The 22,063-nt window shown below is 42.3% G+C and overlaps 1 protein-coding gene across 1 annotated transcript; it reads right to left on the bottom strand.

Annotated features, from left to right (window-relative positions):
- Positions 1–708: 708 nt before the first annotated feature.
- Positions 709–21,549, bottom strand: FUCA1 (alpha-L-fucosidase 1). Its single transcript, XM_077150844.1, has 8 exons — positions 21,123–21,549; positions 19,055–19,189; positions 16,525–16,662; positions 15,119–15,224; positions 4,299–4,499; positions 2,842–3,029; positions 1,626–1,725; positions 709–1,411 (listed from the first exon to the last, which is right to left on the bottom strand). Exons 1-8 carry the CDS (start codon positions 21,521–21,523, stop codon positions 1,271–1,273), a joined length of 1,410 nt encoding a protein of 469 aa, XP_077006959.1. The 5' UTR covers positions 21,524–21,549; the 3' UTR covers positions 709–1,270.
- Positions 21,550–22,063: the final 514 nt, after the last annotated feature.

Raw genomic sequence — 22,063 nt, 5'->3', positions numbered from 1 at the left:
GTCACTAGAAGAAAAGCTAGAGGACGAACATGAGAGTTTTTAACATAGTGAGCCCTGTTACGGATAATGAAGGTGGTTAATAGTACAAATGTAAGAATGTTCTCCCATGAACTACAGTAATGTATGTCACTGTTGCTAGGTATTAAGAAGAGTGTTAAATGGGGAAAAATATACCTAATGAGAATTATGGACTATGGTTAACAGTATTATTACAATGCTCTTCCATCAGTTTTAACAAAGATACCACACTAATGCTAACTATCAATAATTGGGAGCAGGGGTTTAAGGCTTACAGGTTTTTCTTTTTGGAAGAATGAATATTCTAAAATTGGTTGTGGTGATGAAAGCACAGGTCTATGATTATACTGAGAACCACTGATTGGACACAATGAATGGGTTGATGAGTGAATAAAACTGCTTAAAAAAAAAAGATCCAGAAAATCTGATCAGACCTATAACAAAGAGGATGAATTGGTATCAATTCAGAAAAATGGTACTAGAAGTGCTGAGCAATAAAAAACAAAGGGATTATATTCTTTGTTTTTTACTAAGGAGACTAGGGTAGGCCTTTTTTTTTTTTAATGGAAACTGATTATAAAGCGATAAACAGTCCAAATGGAAGCTAGGAAAATAAAGAGCTATAACATGCTTTTTTATTTAAATGATTTGACATAAGTATTTATTTGATTATATTTAAAAAGGCATATGGAAGAATCACATTCATTTTATTAATACTATTGCTGTAAACAGACTGAATTTAAGAACTCTTGCTTTGCTTTGGAAACTTCTGAAATGACTATTAAATAGCTTAGTAAGCCTCCTTCCCTTCCCTCCAGGCTCTCTGTTCTTTGGGCCTTGTGGTGATGGGGACAAGTGATGCCAAACAAACAGCAAGTGGTTGACTCTATGTCTTCCTATAGGCAACAGTATGACTAAAACCATTGAGTAAGCAAGTAGGTTAATAAACCTCAAGAGTGGAGGGAACTTTCCATTGTAGATAATTTCCAAAATTAGGAATGATGAACTCAGAGCTTAACTTTTCAGTCCCTTCTCCTGTCGACCAGGGAGAGGCATGCTAGCAATAGATTTCAGATCCCTGGTCCACTGGAGGTAAAAGTGCAATATATTCAGTTCCTTTGATTGAAACGTGTTAGAAAAGTTTTCTGCGGATGGGGAAGAGAAGTCAGTTTATTACAATGATGGTACAATAAGAGGAAAATCAAAGCAGTAAACGGCAGGCAGTGTTTCCTGTCCTCTTGAACTAAAATGATCACTTCACTTCTGTCAGCTTGATAGTCCAAGCAAACTCAACTGGGAGAGCAGAGGGCGGTAACTGGGGCAGAGAAATGAGGAGGCCTTGAACTGGATCACTAGACCACTTCAGAAATCCTTCAATTCCCAGCACTGTTATCTGCAGAAAGCAAAAAAAGGAATGGGAGAAAAACATTAAGGAATACAGGATGTAGTCTCAACATGGGGGGAGACACTCAGGATGGCCAAGGAAAGACAGTCTAAAGGGAGAATAAATATGCGAGAAACTTGGGGGAGGATGGAAGAAGTAATGAAGCTTGCCAATTCCTTCAGAAGAGGTTACATCCTAGAAAGGAGTGAATGAGATTCCTTACCTTTGTAGGCAAGGTAGTTACAGGGGATGGAAGGCATAAGACTCCATTATCTGGCCAGGACAGGAAAATGGCATAAACAACTGATCCTTTTGAGGTATACCTGGGAAAAGAGAAGCATCATTGACAAAGATAATGATGTGAACCTGACATATAATCTTACACATTTCCCTTTCTCTACCAATTCCAAGACCTTGAATCTCTCAGTGCTGCTGGGAAGCACTAATAACTTGATCTCAATTAAGGTCAATGGGAAGGAAGCAAGCCTATAAAACTATTTCTTGGGATCTCTTTCACTTTCTTTTTCTATGGGATTATTAAGACCTTCAAAAATTTTTTTTAACTCTTCCGCTTGTTTTTGATATTGAAGCCATTTACCCTATCATTAAAATCTTTTTTCATCTCCAAATCCATGTGAAAGGAAATTCATAGAGAATATAGCAAGGGTAAGATATGAAATAAATGTAAATGTGTTGTTCTGAGATTTTACTGTGTTTAGAGATGAGGAAGAAAATCACTAAATGGATAACTCAGCCCAAACCGAGGGACTGACACATCTCCCCTGACTCTTTGGTCTTTAGTGGTAACACTAGCAATTGCCCTTTACTGAGTCTCTATGTACCTGGCACTATTCTGGGGGCTTTACATACAGTATCTCATTTCATCCTTATGAGGTCAAGTTTCATCGCTCCACTTGGCAACAGAAAAAAGAGAGACCCAAGAACAAAAACCAGAGCTAAAATTCTGAGTTTGAATCATGGTTTCTCCACTTGCTAGTTCTGCAATCCTAGACAATAATAAAGCTACTGCTCTGGCCTCCAATTCTCACCTGTAACATGGGGATAACAGTCTCTACCTTGTGGGATGGGTGAGATAAAACAAGGGGAAAGCACCCTGGACAGGGCCCAGCACACTGTAAGTGCTGTCCAAGCATTAGCTCCTTCTATTTCCAAGAGGCAGGGTGACAGTCCCAGCTAAACTGGCTGATGCTACTTTGTAGCTCCTTTTCTTGTCACCAACCCCACTGCCTCCGGTCAAAGATATCCTGGTGGCTCGAGACACAACCCAGCAGACACACAACTTTTATAGCAGAAGAGTGGCTCTGGGGTTTCTTCAAGATGACTTCCAGACTGGTTTGAAAGATTGTGTACCCAAGGTCATACTTCAGGACGGGCCATGGTGCCACACATTCCTGCAGGTGGCTGAAGACAAGACTCACCACACAGTTGCATTGTTATCTGACTGCACCCTCCATGGTTTGGAGGCATAGATAGCCTCCCCATTGATGCTCAGCCACTTCCCAACAGCAAGAAGCCTTTCTTGGAAGATGGGAACAATCACTCCATCTTTAGTAGGTCCAACGTTGAGAAGATAGTTGCCTCCCAAACTTACTGTCTGAACCAGTTCCTGGAGAGAGGAGAAACAATGAAGTCCTCGCTCCAAATGCCCAGCCTGGTACAATGCTTAGAACACACGGATGGTATGAGAACATAAAAGAATCTAGAGCACATCCTCCCTGCTTTGTGAACAGCCTTTATCCTTTTACGATAGTATTTTTATTTTTGTCATTATAAAAACAAACAGGCTCCTATGAGAAAACCAAAAAATCCATTTACTACATGGAGAAATAAACTAACTCACATTCCAGGAAGGGATGATTATGGTTAAAAAAAAAAAAAACCAAACCAAACCAACACAAAAATGAGAATCGGAGGTGAGACTGCACTTCCTACGGTGCGGGGGCAGTGGTCATGGGCCAGAAGCACCAAGTGTGAGCAGAGGAGCGGAGCAGGCGAGCAGGAAGCAGAAGGCAGAGAAGGGAATGTGTGGCGCGACAGAGAGAGCACAGGGGACAGAGAGGAGAGATTTTGAGAAGTTGCGGTGGAGACTTTCGGGAGATAAAGAGATAGGAAGAATTTCAGAATACTCTACTGTGTGATGGGCTGTAAAAACTTGCATTCTGAAGAAAACAAACTCTGATAAGCATGTTCTTCAAGGTTTCTGGGGTGGGATTTGTGTGTGTGTGTGTGTTTACTGTGATCTCGAGCAGGTGTGCTTCAAGGAAACCCAGCAAAACTAAGAGTGCATACTGAAATTTTAAAAAGCAGAAATTCATTATAACACCCCAAAGACACCATCATTAACATCTGATGTTTCCTTCTGGTCTATTTCCTGTGCAGTTCATTTGACATAGTTGTGATAAAGCTGATATACATGTAACCTAATTTTGCACTCAACCCTCTAAGCATTAATGCACATCACATTCATAAACACTTCGGTGGTGAAGGAAGAGTCCCAAATCTACATCTTTATGGTTGCAAGAAATTCAAACAGCCTATGTGTCCAACTGAAAATAATTCCGGAAAGAATATCTCTGCATGTACAAGTTTACTCTGTATTTGTAATTATTTCCTTAGGACAGATTTCTTTTAGTATGTTCAAGAAGTCTGAAGGGTTCTACCAACTTACAGTCCCATCCAGAGAGCCTCCTCTTTGTTAGGAGGCTGGTTTCAGGTAAGTCGTTATAAACTTACCCACTCACAAAGCTGACTATGGTGATGAATGCACAACTGTGATGATACTAAAAGCCAATGATTGCACACGCTGGTTGGAAGTTTGGTAGGTGACTAAATCTCAATAAAAATGCTTAAAAAGAAAACTGAGAGATGCACTCACCGAAATGATTTCTGATTCACTGGAGATGTCAGACATGACCATGTCCCGCCGGTAGCCCCAGGACATCTTGTCGATGCTGGTACACATCTCCCACTTGTGATGTGGCAAGGTCCCCGGCTTGAATTTATCCTGACAGTTGTAGTACCCTCCGTGGTGACAGGAGCAGTTCTGACCCCATCGATCATTTACTACCACATTATCCTAGAGGAGGAGAGAATGGTCACTGGGGGTGACACCAATCAGCTTCCTTAATGCGGACTGTGTAAGAAAGCGAGTCCATATGGAAGCAAGGGAAAGACTTGGTTGAGAGCCCCTGGTTCTCAATCAGGAGGAATTGTGCCCATTTCACACACACACACACACACACACACACACACACACACACACACACACACGCCCTCCCGGGGGTGAAGGGAACATTTGGCAAAATCCAGAGACATTTTCAGTTGTCACACTGGGGTGGGGTCACTGTCTGGTGGATAGAGGCCAGGATGCTGCCCAGCACCCCCCGTGCACAGGCTGCTCCCCACAGCAAAGGAGGATCTGGCCCCAGGCCCCCACAGCACTGAAGCTGAGGAAGCCTGGCCTACAGACACATAAACACCATCTAGTAAACCACTTATTCTATCAGAAGAGAAATGGAGGCTCCGAGAGGAGAGAGAGGCCTTGCCGGAAGTCACAGCCCTGGGCCGTGGGAAAGCTGGGACTATGAATCAAGTTTCTGAACCCAACCCAGGACACTTTACAGCACGTAACTATGACTTTCTAGGTAAAGGGAAGTCAGCATTCAAAAATTATCCTTTTCCCTCTTTTAAAGTTTAGCTGAACTATGAGAAATCGTCAAATGGACTATCTTTTTTTTAAATTTATTTTAACATGGGCAGGCACCAGGAATCGAACCCGGGTCCTCTGGCATGGCAGGCGAGCATTCTTGCCTGCTGAGCCACCGTGGCCCACCCCACATGGACTATCTTAATATGAATGTTTAATATAGTAGCACATTTTATAACAGGGTGGTCAATACAAGGTGATAAGTGAAAATACTTTCAGCTCTTTATGGCAGAAAGGAGAGTAAAATTCCCATTTCTTCTTGCCAGTTTTGGGGTTTTTCATATTGCTGAGAAAATTTTTTCGTAACTAGGAAGTGCCAAAGCAAATCCAAAGGATACTGATTATATCTGTTGCAGTGTTTGATCCCGTGTCCTGGATCAACCAGCAATGACTAAGGTCCAGGCCTGCCCCAGCACCTATTACTCAGGGCTCTTAGGTAGGTGGGATCACCTCTTAGGTCCTGGTTACCTCTACTGTTAAAAAAAAAAAAAAAGGACCATATCACCTACCTCACAGAGGTTTGTTTTCTTTTTTGTTGTTGTTTTTAAATTTTCTTTTGTTTGCTTTTTTGCTTCTCACAGAGTTTTTGAGAGGAATAAAAGCAGCAGTGAATACAGACCCTGGCAGAGCAGCTGTTCCCTCATGCACTCCCTCATTCTCAGACATCTCAAAACAGAAGCTGCCTTGAACCTGTTTATAGCTGCAGCCTCTAAGGCAATACCCTGCATGTCAGGTATTCAGGTCGAAGTCCACAGACTGTGAAGAGCTGAGGACACAGATCGGTTGGTGCACGTATCATGCTATTTGCACGCTTCTCTTTCTCTTCAGACAGTGAGTTCCTCAGACAGAGACAATTTCATTCCACTCTGCATCCCCAGGGCTTAGCCCAGGACATGGCACAGGGCAGACTTCAACAAATCCTCGCAGAAGTAAAGGAAAACCTACAATCCCGGTATATCTATACAGACAGCATGTACAGACGGCCTCATCAGGAAAAGCAAACTGTTCTGGTTGCTCTGGAATTATTAAGAGATGCCAGAAAGCCTCGGTTCCCTTATTCAGTTGTGCTTTTAATGACATCAGGGTTGCTGTTTTCTTCCTTTCTTCCAACCCTGCCTCTTTGCCTTATCTTTTCTCCTTTCTGTGATGCTCCTTAACCAGGGACACTTGCTTATCAGCCTACACAGCATGTGACCTGGCTTCTGTGAAAGCTAATTAAGGGAAAAAAAGTATTCAAAAAAGAAAAAGATTAGCAAGAGCTGACATGGAGAGCAGAAAAAAGAAACTAAGACACAGACGTTGGAGATGCTAAGCTAAGAGATGAAATCCAGAGTTTGTTCCTGAGAAGCTAAATGAAGGCCCACTGAAGCTTAGAGCAAAAGCCACTGGAATCAGAAGCTGAAAGCAATGAACCAGGAGCAAGGACCAGCCAATACCAGTCACATGCCTTCCCAGCTGACAGAGGTGTCCAGATACTGGCTGCCTTTCCTCCGAGAAGCCATGGAAGAGAGAGCAATTCAGCAAGATGAATGTAGGCAGATCTTGGCAGAGAAGAAAAAAAAACAGAAAGAGGAGAAACTGGCCCAATTAAAGGCCCAAGAAGAGGAGTGCCAGAAGAGGGAGGCAGAAAAAAAGGAAGCTCAATTTGAAAAAAAAAAGAGAAGGGACTGAAAAAAATGAAAGAAGTAGAGAAGCAGAATAGAGAGGAACCAGGAGCTGCAAGCAATAGCCAAAGAATATTATGAAAAGTTCTTGATAAAGAAAAAAAGTCTGGAGCCTTGGGAGAGATTGAGAATGCAAAATAGGCAAAAGATCCAGGTGGCAGAAGAACATCACTCTTCAGCCATACAGAGGTATACCCTAGTGACCTGGTTCCGGCGTCGTCAGGAAACGTGGCTCAAAAGATGGCCTGGCTGATCGGTTTTATTCTCAGGTATTGCTTAGGAGAGTCTTCCACAGCTGGCTACAGTACCTGACTCATCCAGAGGAATAAGTAAGAAAACTCTGTGTACATTTTTCTTTTTTTTTCCAAAAGATTTTCAGGGCCTGGTTTAACAGGGTCAGGAAGGTCAAGATCAAGTCTCAGAGCAAGTGTGAGACTGTGGCAGAGCCTAGTGACAGGAAGCTTCGCTGGATCATGTTTTAGATGTGGAAGAAGCATGCAAAATTTATGAAAGAGGTAAGACCAAAAGAAGATAGGAGCGATCAACTCCATAAGAAGGTAGCTGAAATTCTTCCAGACTTCCAGATGCTGGTGCAATCATGACTATTAGTCGCCTCGCGTGAGACAAGCCTTTGGCAGGCAGTGGACAAAAACTAGTGTGGTGTTGAGGAGGGGAATCACGATGGGTTCATGGTGAACATCTCCACACACTCACATCCACACCTATACACACATACCTGACTCGCTTCCTGTCACATACTTCTAAGATCAAAGCAATTATTTTAGAACCTTCCTTCTTTGATTTCTCTTGGATTGCTACTCAGGAGTTCACTAAAACAACTGTCACATGAGATCATTACAAAGGAACAGGCTGGAGTCCCATTGTTCAAATGTATCCCGCTTAGGTTTAGCAGAGTAAACTTTAAGAAGGGTGAGTGTTTGCCTGCTTGAGCACGGTAAGGAAAATATGTGCCTTATAGTTTAATGAGTTGTTGAAAAATATTAACTTTAAATAGAAATTAGTAGTAGCAGGTATTTAGGAAAGGAGGTGGAGGCTGTCAGTCCTGTAGTACCTAGGATCAGAGCTGGCATCCTAGCAGACCCCGTTCTCTCCGCACATCTCTGTGTGTGAAAGGTCCTCTGCACAGCTGCTGCAAAGAGTGGCAGCTTATTCTGATTTCAGAGAAACCGAGACACCAAAGATACTTCTCTTCAGTGGACCTTAATAAACATGAAGCAACATTCCAAAAGCTAATGACTAGATTAAAGACGATCTAGCAACTCATTAAAATGTCTGCTGATGCTCCTGACTGCAATTCCTAAATAATATACTATCTGTCTTCTAGTCCTCAGCTCAGTTTGATCTACATATCAGAATATTTGTCTTCAGTATGAAATGTTTTAATCTTTCATGCTGCTAAGGCTATAAAAGACTGAAAAAAATGGTCCCTTCTATGAACAGGTTTTCTAGAGAACCAGAAAAATTCTTCATTACAAAATGCATGTTTATTACAACAAATTCAAGCAGTCCATAAACGCACACACTAAAATGAGAAAGTCCCTTCCAGCCCTGCGGTAACTGTTAGTTGGTATATTTGAAAATAGGATTTGGTGAAATTAATTACCATGGTTGTTTAAGTGGAAAACACAATACAAAAGATTAGCAATCCTAATCTTTGGTTTTTGAGGAGTATTTTACTCCAGGGAAGTGCAGGGCTTAGCTACCATGCAGGTACAGCAGACAGAAGGAATGGTAAAGAAGGGGACCTATTTCTTTTGATGACTAAGACCCCACCCTCATGCCTTGTGGAGACTGCTGTGCTCCCCGGGTGCACCGCAAAAGCGAGACCAGAATGGACTGGAGAGGATGGAAGGAGCAGGAAAGTAGAGCGGCAGCCAGCATCCCGGCATCTCTGCCCCTCCCAATTTGTCTCTGAGCTATCTTAAATTTGCCATCTGGATATGGCTTTGAACAAAAGTAACCACATCTCTCCTAAAAATACTTTCCTAGCATGAGTACAGGTCTAAAATAACCTCTTTTCTCCCATCCGAGAATGCATCTGGAATAAGGGTGAGTACCACGTCCCTCCCAAGGGCCCATGTCGGAGCCCACCCCCACCGCACCCCCAACCCCACTGGGAGAACCTTGGGGAGAAAGACGATGGTGAGTAGCTGGGGGGGGGGGGCACATCAATAGGTCTCAGAAAACCACTCTGAAATTGTCTTTATTCATCACCCAGGATTCCTTTCCCTTTTCCCTCCTTTCCGTTTTCCAAGTTTAGTAATAGTTACCCAATAAGCTCCCAAGAGCTTTAGGAATCTACCAGGTACTTCAGTTCAAAGTGGTTTTATACTTAAGATTGGTTCTTTTTTTTTTTTTTTTTTTTTTTATCCTCAACAAATTTAGGAAATGTAAAATTTTTAAATTTTTCTTTGGTGAAGATGGAGACTTCTGCTACTTTGTACGTGTACTGAAATACAAACCTAAGCAGGGTGTGAGAGCTGAGCCAGAGGAACAAGCAAGGGTGGAAAGTGCCGCCACGGAGAATCACCATCTCGACACTCCCCGGCCCCCTCCAGCAGCTGCATTCTCGTGACACACCCCAGCAGTTGCTTTCTAGAGATAAATTCCCCTGAACAAATATCCGTCCTCCTCTGGCAGTTACAACCTTGTGGAACTGAAGCAGTGTTTTAATTTTTTTTTATTAATCAAAAAAAAGAAAAGAAATTAACACAACATTTGGAAATCATTCCATTCTACAAATGCACTCAGTAATTCTTAGTATCATCACCTAGATGTATGATCATCATTTCTTAGTACATTTGCATCGATTTAGGAAAAGAACTAGCAAAACAGCAGAAAAAGATATAGAATGTTAATATAGAGAAGAGAATAAAAATAATAATACTAATAAAAAAATATATATATATAAAAAGGAAAAAGAAAAAACAAAAACAAAAGATACAAACAAACAAACAAACAAACAAAAAACTATATTTCAGGTGCAGCTTCATTCAGTGTTCCAACATAGTTACATTACACTTAGGTATTATTGTGCTGTCCATTTTTGAGTTTTTGTATCTAGTCCTGTTGCACAGTCTGTATCCCTTCAGCTCCAATTACCCATTATCTTACCCTGTTTCTAACTCCTGCTGGTCTCTGTTACCAATGATATATTCCAAGCTGATTCTCGAATGTCGGTTCACATCAGTGGGACCATACAGTATTTGTCCTTTAGTTTTTGGCTAGACTCACTCAGCATAATGTTCTCTAGGTCCATCCATGTTATTACATGCTTCATAAGTTTAGTCTGTCTTAAAGCTGCATAATATTCCATCGTAGGTATACGCCACAGTTTGTTTAGCCACTCGTCTGTTGATGGACATTTTGGCTGTTTCCATCTCTTTGCAATTGTAGATAATGCTGCTATAAACACTGGTGTGCAAATGTCCGTCTGTGTCTTTGCCCTTAAGTCCTTTGAGTAGATACCTAGCAGTGGTATTGCTGGGTCGTAATCCATTCTGCCATTCTATGTCTTTTGATTGGGAAATTCAGTCCATTAACTTTTAGTGTTATTACTGTTTGGATAATATTTTCCTCTACCATTTTGGCTTTTGTATTATATATATCATATCTGATTTTCCTTCTTTCTACACTTTACTCCATACCTCTCTCTTCTGTCTTTTCGTATCTGACTCTAGTGCTCCCTTTAGTATTTCTTGCAGAGCTGGTCTCTTGGTCACAAATTCTCTCAGTGACTTTTTGTCTATAAATGTTTTAATTTCTCCTTCATTTTTGAAGGACAATTTTGCTGGATATAGAAGTCTTGGTTGGCAGTTTTTCTCTTTTAGTAATTTAAATACATCATCCCACTGTCTTCTAGCTTCCATGGTTTCTGCTGAGAAATCTACACATAGTCTTATTGGGTTTCTCTTGTATGTGACAGATTGTTTTTCTCTTGCTGCTTTCAAGATCCTCTCTTTCTCTTTGACCTCTGACATTCTAACTAGTAAGTGTCTTGGAGAACGCCTATTTGGGTCTATTCTCTTTGGGGTGTGCTGCACTTCTTGGATCTGTAATTTTAGGTCTTTCATAAGAGTTGGGAAATTTTCAGTGATAATTTCTTCCATTAGTTTTTCTCCTCCTTTTCCCTTCTCTTCTCCTTCTGGGACACCCACAACACGTATATTTGTGCGCTTCATATTGTCATTCAGTTCCCTGATCCCCTGCTCAAGTTTTTCCATTCTTTTCCCTATAGTTTCTGTTTCTTTTTGGAATTCAGATGTTCCATCCTCCAGTTCACTAATTGTAGCTTCTGTCTCTTTAGATCTACCATTGTAGGTATCCATTGTTTTTTCCATTTTTTCTTCTTTGTCCTTCACTCCCATAAGTTCTGTGATTTGTTTTTCCAGATTTTCTATTTCTTCTTTTTGTTCAGCCCATGTCTTCTTCATGTCCTCCCTCAATTTATTGATTTGGTTTTTGAAGAGGTTTTCCATTTCTGTTCGTATATTCAGCATTAGTTGTCTCAGCTCCTGTATCTCATTTGAGCTATTGGTTTGTTCCTTTGACTGGGCCATATCTTCAATTTTCCGAGCGTCATCCATTATTTTCTGCTGGTGTCTGGGCATTTGATCAGATTTCCCTGGGTGTGGGACCCGGCTGGTTGAAAGGTTTTTCTGTGAAATCTCTGGGCTCTGTTTTTCTTTTCCTGCCCAGTAGGTGGCGCTCGTGGCGCTCGTCTGTCTGAGGGTCCCACCAGTAAAAGATGCTGTGGCTCCTTTAACTTGCCAATCCAAATCTCGCAGTCGGCCCGGGAAACTGCGTGTGGAGGGGGGGGTCGCCGGCCGCCGCGGCTTGGGGGAGTGCCGGTCCAAATTGCCCAGCTGGCCCGAGACGCCAAGCGTGGCGGGAGGGCCCTGCTATCCAACGTTCCCAGTCAGACCAGGGAGCCACGTGCGTGGAGGGGACCCCAGTCGCCAGCCACCCCGACCAGGAAAACGTGCTCCCCTCGGGTATCTCACCGCAGCAGATTCTCCCTGCCCGTTCAGCCGTTCCAGAATGGGGTACGCTGTCTTTTTGGTCTCTGTCGTGGCTCCGGGAGTTGTTTCGTATTGTTTCTGTTTCTTTAGTTGCTGTTCTGGAGGAGGAACTAAGACCCGCGCGTCTTACTAAGCCGCCATCTTCTCCGGAAGTCAGTGTTTTAATTTTTAACCACACTTATGGAAAGCTGCCAACTCCCAAAAACCCATCCATGAGAAACCCGCCTAACTCTACCCTCAACTCCCTTTAAAAACTCCTACTTGACTTGAATTCTTGAGTCAACTCTCCCTGCTGCTTCTCCACTAATAAACCTTCCTTCCCCCACTGCCGTGTCTCGTCTCTGACTCCAACCTCCCAAGTCCAGGGCTTTCACAGGGTAGCTCTTATGTATTGGATAACAGTTCTGATTATGGGGAGGGGGGTTAGAATTGGGGAAATTCCCTCAAGAATTTGAGTTCAGGGACGTGAACTTGCCCCTCAAGAGTTACAACATATAATGAATGTAGATAAATGAGGTCAGAGATATTTGCCTTTTATTCCTATCACTTAATTTCATGTTTTTTATGAATTAATTTTTTTGTATATTAATTTTTGAGGAGGTGTTCCCACTTACATTAGAGTTTATTTCATTTTCCCTATTGATGGTTTGGGGATTCTACATACTGCTTCTGTTCTACTATTCAAATATAACTATAGTTAAGCCTAATTTTGTCAAAATCAAGAAATCAAGGAGAAAATGTCAACAGGCAGGGGGCATGGGGAAGGGATACGGATTGGTTGTGGAAGAAAAGGAAATGTCTTCAGATAGGTTATGGTAACAAAGACATGTCTATACACTTAGGTTAGATCGTATCATGTGTGAATAAAACTGTTTAAAAATGAACAGACAGAAGTAAGCGCTAGAGAAAATGCAGAGAAAGTGATGTACCTATTCACTGTTGGTAGGGAAAGTGAGAGATGCAGCCCTTGGAGGACAGTGTGGTGGTTCCACAGGAGGCGAGGGGTGGGGTTGCTATATGATCCTGAAACCCCGTTGCTCAATTCATACCTGGAGGAACTCAGTGTGGGGACTTGAATGGACATTTGCACACTGGTGTCTATGGCGGTGGTGTTCACAATCCACAACGGATGGAGGTGACCTAAGGGGAATGGAAAGGGGAACTATGGCGTATGCATACAACGGCCACAAGAAGGAATGAAGTGCTGTGGCATGCAACTAGGTGAATGGACCTTAAGGACTGTATGCTGAATGAAATGTCAGGAACAAAAAGAGAAATATTATCATGCCTCAATCATATGGATCAATTACAATGTAAACACTCGGTGAAGTGAAGTCAAGAGCATGGGGTATCAGGTTGGGGTCTATTGTAAAGGGTCCTAGATTGTGAGCTTTTAGAGCAGTCACATATATTCAAGAGTTGTAATTGTTATTTCTAAATTCTGAGATACTGAGCTGTTGTATATAGCATAGTCTTTTCCAGAAACTCTGGGTATTTAAGTGACACCTAAGACTCAGAGTCAGAGCCCTGAAGCTTTAAGAGTCAGCAGTACCCTTTACAGGAACTGTTTAAAAAGTTTTAAAAGGGATCTGACTTCGAGTGATGTGAACGCAGCAGATCTGGACAGAACGAAAGTAAATTAGAATACAGGGTAAAGGCTGATATCGTCCATATTTTAAAACTTCAACCTCTGTGTGAGACCAAAGGGAGAGATGTTTATTTGGTGCAAAATTTTTATTTTGTAGTACATTTCCTACTTTAATTTGTATGGTCAGTTTAGTTGAACACTGTAAGCACATGGAATCTTGAATAGGACATGAGACTTTGTTGGTTTGTCCAGGTTAGTATGATGTCCATATATATCCCACAGTAACATGGGCAGTGAATAAAGAAGTATTTGCAAAGTACCCTTGGGGGACTGGGGAGAAAGGAGGAAATATTCAACTTCTCCATTTGGAGAATTTCTGATATTCTCACAAGCAGGCCAAGCCCTCGATCTTGGGATTTGCCCCCATAAAACTTATTTCTGCAAAAGACAGTCTAAGCCTACTTAAAATTAGGCCTAAGAGTCACTCCCAGAGAACCTCTTTTGTTGCTCAGATGTGGCCTCTGTCTCTCAACCAACACGGCAAGGAAACTCACTGCCCTCCCCCTCTCTACGTGGGATGTGACTCTCAGGGGTGTAAATCTTCCTGGCAACATAGGACAGAAATCCCAGGATGAACTGGGACCACCATTAAGGGATTGAGGAAACCTTCTTGACCAAAACGGGAAAGAGAGAAATGAGACAAAATAAAGTTTCAGTGGCTGAGAGATATCAAAGAGAGTTGAGAGGTTATGCTGGAGGTTATTCTTAGGCATTATATAAATATCCCTTTTTAGTTTATGGTGTATTGGAGTGGCTAGAGGGAAGTACTTGAAACTGTTGAGCTGTGTTCCAGTAGCCTAGATTCTTTTTTTTTTTTTTATTTTTTTATTTTTTTATTAACGGAAAGAAAAAAAAAAGAAATTAACACAACATTTAGAAATCATACCGTTCTACATATGCACTCAGTAATTCTTAACATCATCACATAGATGCATGATCATTGTTTCTTAGTACATTTGCATCGGTTTAGAGGAACTAGCAACACAACAGAAAAAGATATAAAATGTTAATATAAAGAAAAGAAATAAAAGTAGTAATAATAGTAAAAAACAACAACAACAAACAAACCAACAAGCAAACAAAAACAAAAAAAACCCTATAGCTCAGAAAGCCTAGATTCTTGAAGACAATTGTATAATGATACAGCTTTTACAATGTGACTATGTGATTGTGAAAACCTAGGGTCTGATGCTCCTTTAACCCAGAGTATGGACTGATGAGTAAAAAATATGGATAATATATAAATAAATAATGGGGGGATAAGGGGTAAAATAAATTGAGTAGATGGAAATACTAGTGGTCAGTGAGAGGGAGGGGTAAGGGGTATGGTATGTATGAGTTTTTTCTTTTTATTTCTTTTTCTGGAGTGATGCAAATGTTCTAAAAAATGATCATGGTGATGAATACAGAATTATGTTATGATATTGTGAGCCACTGATTGTATACCATGTATGGAATGTTTGTGTGTTAAGACATCAAAAAAAAAAAAAGAAAGAAAGAAATCAAAGAGAAACCTTTAATATCCATGAAGACCCCTTTATTTAATATTACTATTGTTATTACTCCAGATCTTGGCTCCTTGGACTTTCTTTTATCAGAATAAATAAACAAGAAAGATGTCATATAATCACATACCTTGACAGGGCTATCATTATAGAGCCAAGAAAGAAAATTGGTGGAGTTCCAGTAAGTATCAGGACATTCCCACTCTCCATCAGACCAAATCAGATCTGGTTTGTACCTGAAAGTCATAAGATTGGGCAAAGTTTATTATTGGAATCCATTTACAGGGAAGTCTTGTGGACCTATTTTTGCAATAAACATTTAAAAATTAATCTTCCCCCATTTTGAAAATACCATAAAATCATCACAATACAGAGAATGGAGAGAACTGAAAAGACAAAAACTACAAAAGTCACTTAGCTAACATAACACAAAACTTTGCTAAAACATCAGAAACACCATGATTTGGTATATTTCTTCCTAATCTCTTTCTCTGTGCCTTTTCAGAAAATGGAATTGCAATCAGTATACAATTTGGTATCCTTTCAGCAACTGATTCCAATGAAAACAGTGATGGTTCCTAAACCACAGGATTGGGGTTTCTGCTTTTAAGATGTGTTGAGAGCTTAAACTTTCTTCCAAATGCGTTGTTTCTCTTTTCACGAATACTTAAAAGTTTCTACTGTAAAGGTTCTACAGACTCCATATAACCCCCTGCTGTATCTTTCACATATTATTACTGTTTGTGCTCTAAGGTAGGCATTATTATTCCCATTTCAGAGATTGAAATTCTGAACTCCTCCTTTGGGTGTCAAACTTGTTAAGTAATGGGAGCTGTAACTCAAATGCAAATCTTTCCAACATCAAATCCTACACTGTGCTCAGTAATTAGGAGAGCAAGAGGGAAAAGGCCGCACACCTAAGTGGCAAGATGTAACACAGGTAGTTTGTGTTTTACTGTATATAAGAAACTGTATGCTCACTGCCTTATTATTTCTCATAATTCTATGGTATATTATTATTCCCACTTCACAGACAATGAAATTGAGATCTACAGAGATAAAGTAGTTTGCTCAAGGCCATACAGCCAGTACTACTACACCAGGTACTTTTCCCATATTATTCTGAGCCCTACCAGGAAAGCATTATTATCCCCACTTTATAGAGCAAGAACCCGAGGCTCAGAAGGACGATCTGTTTAAGGTGACAAAGCTTCTACGTAATGAGAGCTGGAACACAAATGCAAATGCCAGATGCCAAATCCTCGGGCGTGTCCAATACAGCTCCCTGCCTCTCTCCAACGTCCTGACAAAGGGAACAGTACGTGGGGAAGGATGACTTACTCTTGGACTGGGTTTTGTTTGTTTGCTTGAATTCATAAAGGAAACAACACCAAATACAGAAGTTTGAAAATAAGGAGGAAAAAACATAAAACATAATTTACCTTAACACAACTTCTACTTTTAGCATGGGTAATAATAAAATCAGTACCCTACAGGAGCTCTGATTGCATTGATAAAGTCACTTCTGTTTCTTACTTGTTAACTAGGTCGTACAGCTCTGGCATTGTTTTTGAACTGACAAAGTACTGTGTTTTGAAGCCATTTTTCTTATCAAGCAAGTAGAGTGGATGGAACCATTCAAAGAGGGAGTGATAGAGTCCATAACGTATACTCCTTAAATGGAAAAACAGAAAGGTAATAGTAACAACAGCAACAAGAAAAAGATTATTTTAAGGAAAATCAGTCCCAGCATTTACACATCTCAATGAAACTCACCCATAAGGGTGTGGAGGGAAGTGGGACCCAAAACCATTTCCTCAGATTACCTCTTATCATTCATTTACACACACACATACACAAAGGTTTACTGTGTTTTTGCTAATACACATAACTATATTTTTAGACAAACATTTTAACACCAGTCAGTTAAATCTCCTTTTAAGTCAGTTATCAACATTTGATATGTAGTCCTACCTTTTAAAAACTTTTATGCATCAATTACAAAGATACATATTGTAGAAAAATTGGGAAGTAAAGTATAAAGAATAAACTGTCCAAAATCCTATCACTCAGAAATAATCATTAGTAACATTTTCTATATGATTGAAATCAATGAATATAGTTGGTTCATTGTTTTATTTACCTAAGAATTACTGATAGCTCTTAACACACCCAAAATGAAACATGGTTAAAATGACCTATTTTCATATATAATACTGCTGTTTTGTGTTAAAATGGTGACTGTTACAGAAACATTATAATGGGAGAAGGATAACATCGTAATGGCACAGATAAGGCAGAAAGAATTGAAGTTAGTTATTTCATCATTTGACTTAGGGGCTAAATAAATAAAAAGGTAAAAAATGGGAATTCCTAAAGTGCAGATCTAATCAACAGCTCAAAGTTTTATAGCAGGACTATCAATAAAACACAGCACTGGAAAGGTGATGAGAGTCAGCAAGATTTTTCTCAAAGGGTTAGTTAGTAAAACAAAAAAAAGAAAGAGCTAGATAGCATTTTTTTTCTTTTTGTATGCTGTATGGCAGGGGTCACATTTCATCTTTTTCCATGTGAGTATCCTGTCATTGTAACACTGTTTGCTGAATTTTTGTTTGTTTGTTTTGGGGAAGTGTATGGGCTGGGAGTCAAACCCAGGTCTCCTGCACAGCAGGCAAGAGAATTCTACCACTGAACTACACTAACACTCCCAGCCAGATAGTATTTTTGGCTTTGCAGGTCATATGGTCTCTATCACAACTACTCAATTCTGAAATTGTAGCTCAAAAGCAATAAATGAATGGCTATGCTCCAATCAAACTTTATTTACATAAACAGACAGCTGGCCTACCCTGACGCAGGACATCAAGTTTACCAAATCACAATAGAGCTGAGGTTAGGCATGGCACAACTATCACTTTTCCTCTTCACTGGCAAATACACCCAGGGCTCTGGGGTCCTCAGACAGCATACCTGGATTCAAATCTCAGCTCTGCCACTTCCAGCTCTTTGATTTAGGGAAGTTACTTTCTATAAAGTGGAAAATATTAGGGAACACTGATTAGAATCCTAATCAGGTGTCTCCTTAGCTCATTTTTTTCTGGCTGTCACTGCCCTTTTCAGTCCCCTACTGGATCTACCACGTATCCAAACTTTCCCTAACTGCCTTCAATGCTCTGTGCTGATGGCTCAGGAGGACACAAAGATGGGAGACCCAGTCGCCAGCCTCCATCAGAGAAAGGACCCAGGGTGGAAAAGGCCCTGGTTGGGAGGCTTGGTAGAGGGACTCCTTCACCGACTACATATGGAGCTCTGTGGTCTGCGCCAGGCACTCTTCGCCTAACCAGCTACGGCCATGAACTTCACTCTTGGGCCCCCCTTTAGCCATATGGAAGTATAACTGCTGAGCTTCAGACACTGCTAATTATTTTTTTTCTTTCTTGTTTTGATATTTAATAAGAGGAAAGGAGAGAAGCAGAGTGACAAAATTGCTTTCTCTTAATGGGTACACAATAAATAAGCCCCAATCCACAAAGCTTCCCGCCAAATGCTGTTCGCTCAGACCTCTGCACCATCTGTTTCTTTATCATTACTCTTCCTAGTCATCACTTATCTTTCGATGAACCCATTATGTGGTCTGAAGGGACAGAGATGTCCCACACTCATGTGAATAATAGGTTTACAAGTTTTCAGCTGGTATTCTATTTGTTGGGAGTAGAAGAATTTCTAGACCCCCTGACTACTCTTGGTTTGACAAAATGACACAATAAATGAGATTACCATCAATGTCTTTTAGTTAGATGCTTCAGAAACTATACATTAGCTCCACTTTATTTGTCAACACTTAAGTGATCCATGCGAAGTCATTAAAAAAAAAAGACTATAAATTTATTTATTTACTGACTTTTTATTAGAGAAGTTGCAGGTTTACCGACACTGCTAATGTGAAGGCCAGAAGCTCTTCAGGTTACCTCAATTACTTCCTACACTGGAAATTTAGAAAACACATGAGAGTAGAGAAGGAATGGAGCACTGCATTGCTAGATCAAGAGCGAAGATAGATACACACCTCTTCCGGAGCGCTGTTCCCAACTCACCAACCAAATCACGATGGGGTCCCACGTCCTGAGAGTTCCAGTTCCAAGACACACCACTTGGCCAGTTTGTGAAGCCTTCGTGATGCTTTGCAGTCAGGACTACATACCTGTGGACATCAGAATCATATGAGCAAAAAAGCAGGCAGGGGACTGTGTGTATGAATTTGCCCAGGGTTCCGGAGGCTTTAAAAGTGGTTGGAAGAACTACAGGAAATACACACTGGGGGATGCCGCAGTCACAACTCCCCTGGAGGAGGGGGGGTGTTCGTTCCAGCAATGGAGGCAAATTAGAGTTAGCCACTGCCCTTCATTTGCAGCCTAGAAGGCCTAGAGGGAAAAAAATGTACCTAAGCACTTTCATTCTTTAACCCTTCAATATTATTAGCCTTTTATTTTAACCCTTTGCGTGAAGATAATAGAAAATTAAGTTTTTTTTTTTTAACCAAGATTATATGAATTGCCTCTCATTTACAGAGATGACAAAGGATCACAAGTGCTAGGGAGAAACAGCACATGTTGAAATCACAACCAAAATCATTTATTTGCTTTTATGGCAGAAAAACAGGTATGTCTCCATGTGATAACTTACTCACTGACTGGTGTGGGGAACTACAGAAACTATCATGCGACTGATGTGGCCTGTCTGAGAAACAGCTTTTATACAAAAGGCTGAATCCATTATCACAAATTTAAGACACTTCATTTTGGGACTTGTCATCTTTGTGCTGTAGAGTTTTCCTACAAAAAGCCAGATAGTATTTTAGGCTTTCTGGGCTGCAGTCACCTCTGTGGCATATTCTTTGTTTTTTACATCCCTTTAAAAATGTAAAAACCATTCTTAATTCCTGGGCCCTCTGGCATTGTTTGCAGGCTTCCAGTGTAAGGGAAAGAACCCTCATCTTGGAGTCACTGGACCTGAAGTTTAGGATCTCAGGTCCCTTCCTCTCTCTGGGACAGTCACCTCATTCATAAAATAAGGGGTCTAGACAGTGCATGTCCCCCAGACTTTATTTTTTCATTTTGTAAATTACAGCTCTTAAAGATCCCTTGAAGCTAGAGAACACTGCCTCTAGTTATTCAAGTCTTATATTCCCATACATTTTATGGAAACACGAAATGCTGGTTATAATTTCTCGTTAGTGTAAGTCACACCAAAACTAGAATCCCAAAGATGACTGAGGAATAAAGTGTGGATGGAAGACTGCTCTGTGTTCTAAACCAGGAAGTGGGGAAACCCGTCTGCCTCCCTCCAAGCACTTCTCCAACCCACTTGCCTCCCTGAAGCCAAACCAACCCTTCAAGCAGCTGAGTAAGCACTCCTTGGTGTCCACTGCCGCAAGGCTTACTTCTCCTGGACTACCCTGCCTTGCCTTCAACAACCTGTTCTTTCAACAACGGAGGTCTTTGCCCCCCTCCACCCCACGGCTGTAGCTGGCCTTTCAGTTCTTTGAAACCACCACCCGCAGGCTCCAACAGTTCTCAAAACAATTCAAACATTTCTTGGGCACTTTCTATGGGCAAGGCACTGGGAACAGCAGACGAACGAAAATCTACTGTGCCCCGAATACACTGCACCCCACAACTCCCTTGCCTCCCTTTTCATCTTAGAGATATTAGAACTGAACGAACTATGACAACGAAGGGGGCTGCAGGGGGGATGTGAAGCGACGTGTTAAAGCTGAGTTCACAGTTGAGCTGGGACCTGAATCCACGCCACGGGTTCAAAATCCTGGAATCCTGTCTGGTGGGCCCGGAAAGGACATCAGGTGCCACCCACGTCAGAGGACTGCGTAGCGACTGAGGGCTTTCCAGCTCACCTGCTTCCCGAAACCTTTATTTTCTAATCCCCAACCAGTCGAAACTTCTAGCTTCCCAACACGCTGTGCCACAATCAATCCTGCGTCCTTCAGGAGGCAAACACAGGAGCTTGGGGACAGCTGCGAGCCAGCTGCGTGACCTCGCCTCCGGCCCCCCCTCCTGGCGCCCGGGCGGCTCCAGCCGGGGCAGGGGCGCTCCGCCCACCCGCGCGTCCACACTCACTTGGCGCCCGCGGCCTGGAAAAGGTCAGCCCACTCCTCAGCGTGGAAGAAGCCCGCCGTGAACTGCGGCCCGAAGTCGGCGTAGCTGAAGCCGGCCGGGTAGTTGTCGCTCATGAACTGCTGGTACTGGGGCCACCCCTCGCCCTTCCAGTGCCACCAGAACCACTCGCTACCCCAGGCCGGCACCGAGAACACGCCCCAGTGAACAAACACCCCAAACTTGGCCTCGTCGAACCAGCCCGGCAGCGGCCGGGAGTCCAGACTCGGCCAGTCCGGGGTGTAGCGTCGCTGAGTCCCGCGCCGGCGCGGAGCCCGGAGCTCGGCCTCGGCGTCCCCCGGGACCGGCGGCACCAACAGCGCCTGCAGCAGCAGCAGCGCGGCGTGCCCCGCCCGCGTCCTCATCTCCGGGTCCGCAGGGCTGCGCCTTCCGCCCTCCCCTTAACGCGTAGGTGTGGGGCGCGCGGTCTCCGCCCACTAGCCAATGATTGGCTCGAAAGGAAGGCGGGTCAACTCTCACGGCTTCGCTAGTCTCTTCCCCTCCGCCTCGGTCGGCTCTGTAGCGCCCCCTGGCGCTCCAAGGGGAAAGGCAAAAGGAGGCGTTGGGAGCGCCGGGCTGACGGAGGAATGAGGATTTATAAAGGAATCCACTGCAAAGTTAGATCGTGGAGAAGGGGAGGTCCGGGTGTGTACAGACAACTGAGAACGGCTGAAGTCAGATCACAGGTGGGCAGTTGGGAGCCATAGAGAACTTTGGAGCTGTAGTGTGCACAGGCTAAGGATGAAACCGCGGATACTGGATGGAAGGGCATTGTAACAGCCCTGGCAGGAATGAAGAGGCGCAGGATAATGGAAGGAAGGCCTATGAGTGGAGACGCGGGAGAAAAGTAGCCATTGAAAGAGAAAGGGCAGGGCAGGCCATGGTGGCTCAGCAGGTAAGAATAC

Source organism: Tamandua tetradactyla, chromosome 2 (genome assembly GCF_023851605.1).
Source record: "Tamandua tetradactyla isolate mTamTet1 chromosome 2, mTamTet1.pri, whole genome shotgun sequence".
Classification (NCBI taxonomy): Eukaryota; Metazoa; Chordata; class Mammalia; order Pilosa; family Myrmecophagidae; genus Tamandua; species Tamandua tetradactyla.
The sequence above is the reverse complement of the archived record's forward strand: the minus strand, read 5'-3'. Positions and strand labels throughout refer to the sequence as shown.

Bases quoted from the DNA above. Each gene is read 5' to 3' on its own strand.
- FUCA1 (XM_077150844.1), bottom strand. From the start codon at position 21,523: ATGAGGACGCGGGCGGGGCACGCCGCGCTGCTGCTGCTGCAGGCGCTG. The intron at 4,500-15,118 runs GTATGTGATTAT...CTCCTCCTCTAG, and splicing joins ATAATGATAGCCCTGTCAAG to GATAATGTGGTAGTAAATGA. The intron at 3,030-4,298 runs GTGAGTGCATCT...TCCTCTCTCCAG, and splicing joins GTGAATCAGAAATCATTTCG to GAACTGGTTCAGACAGTAAG.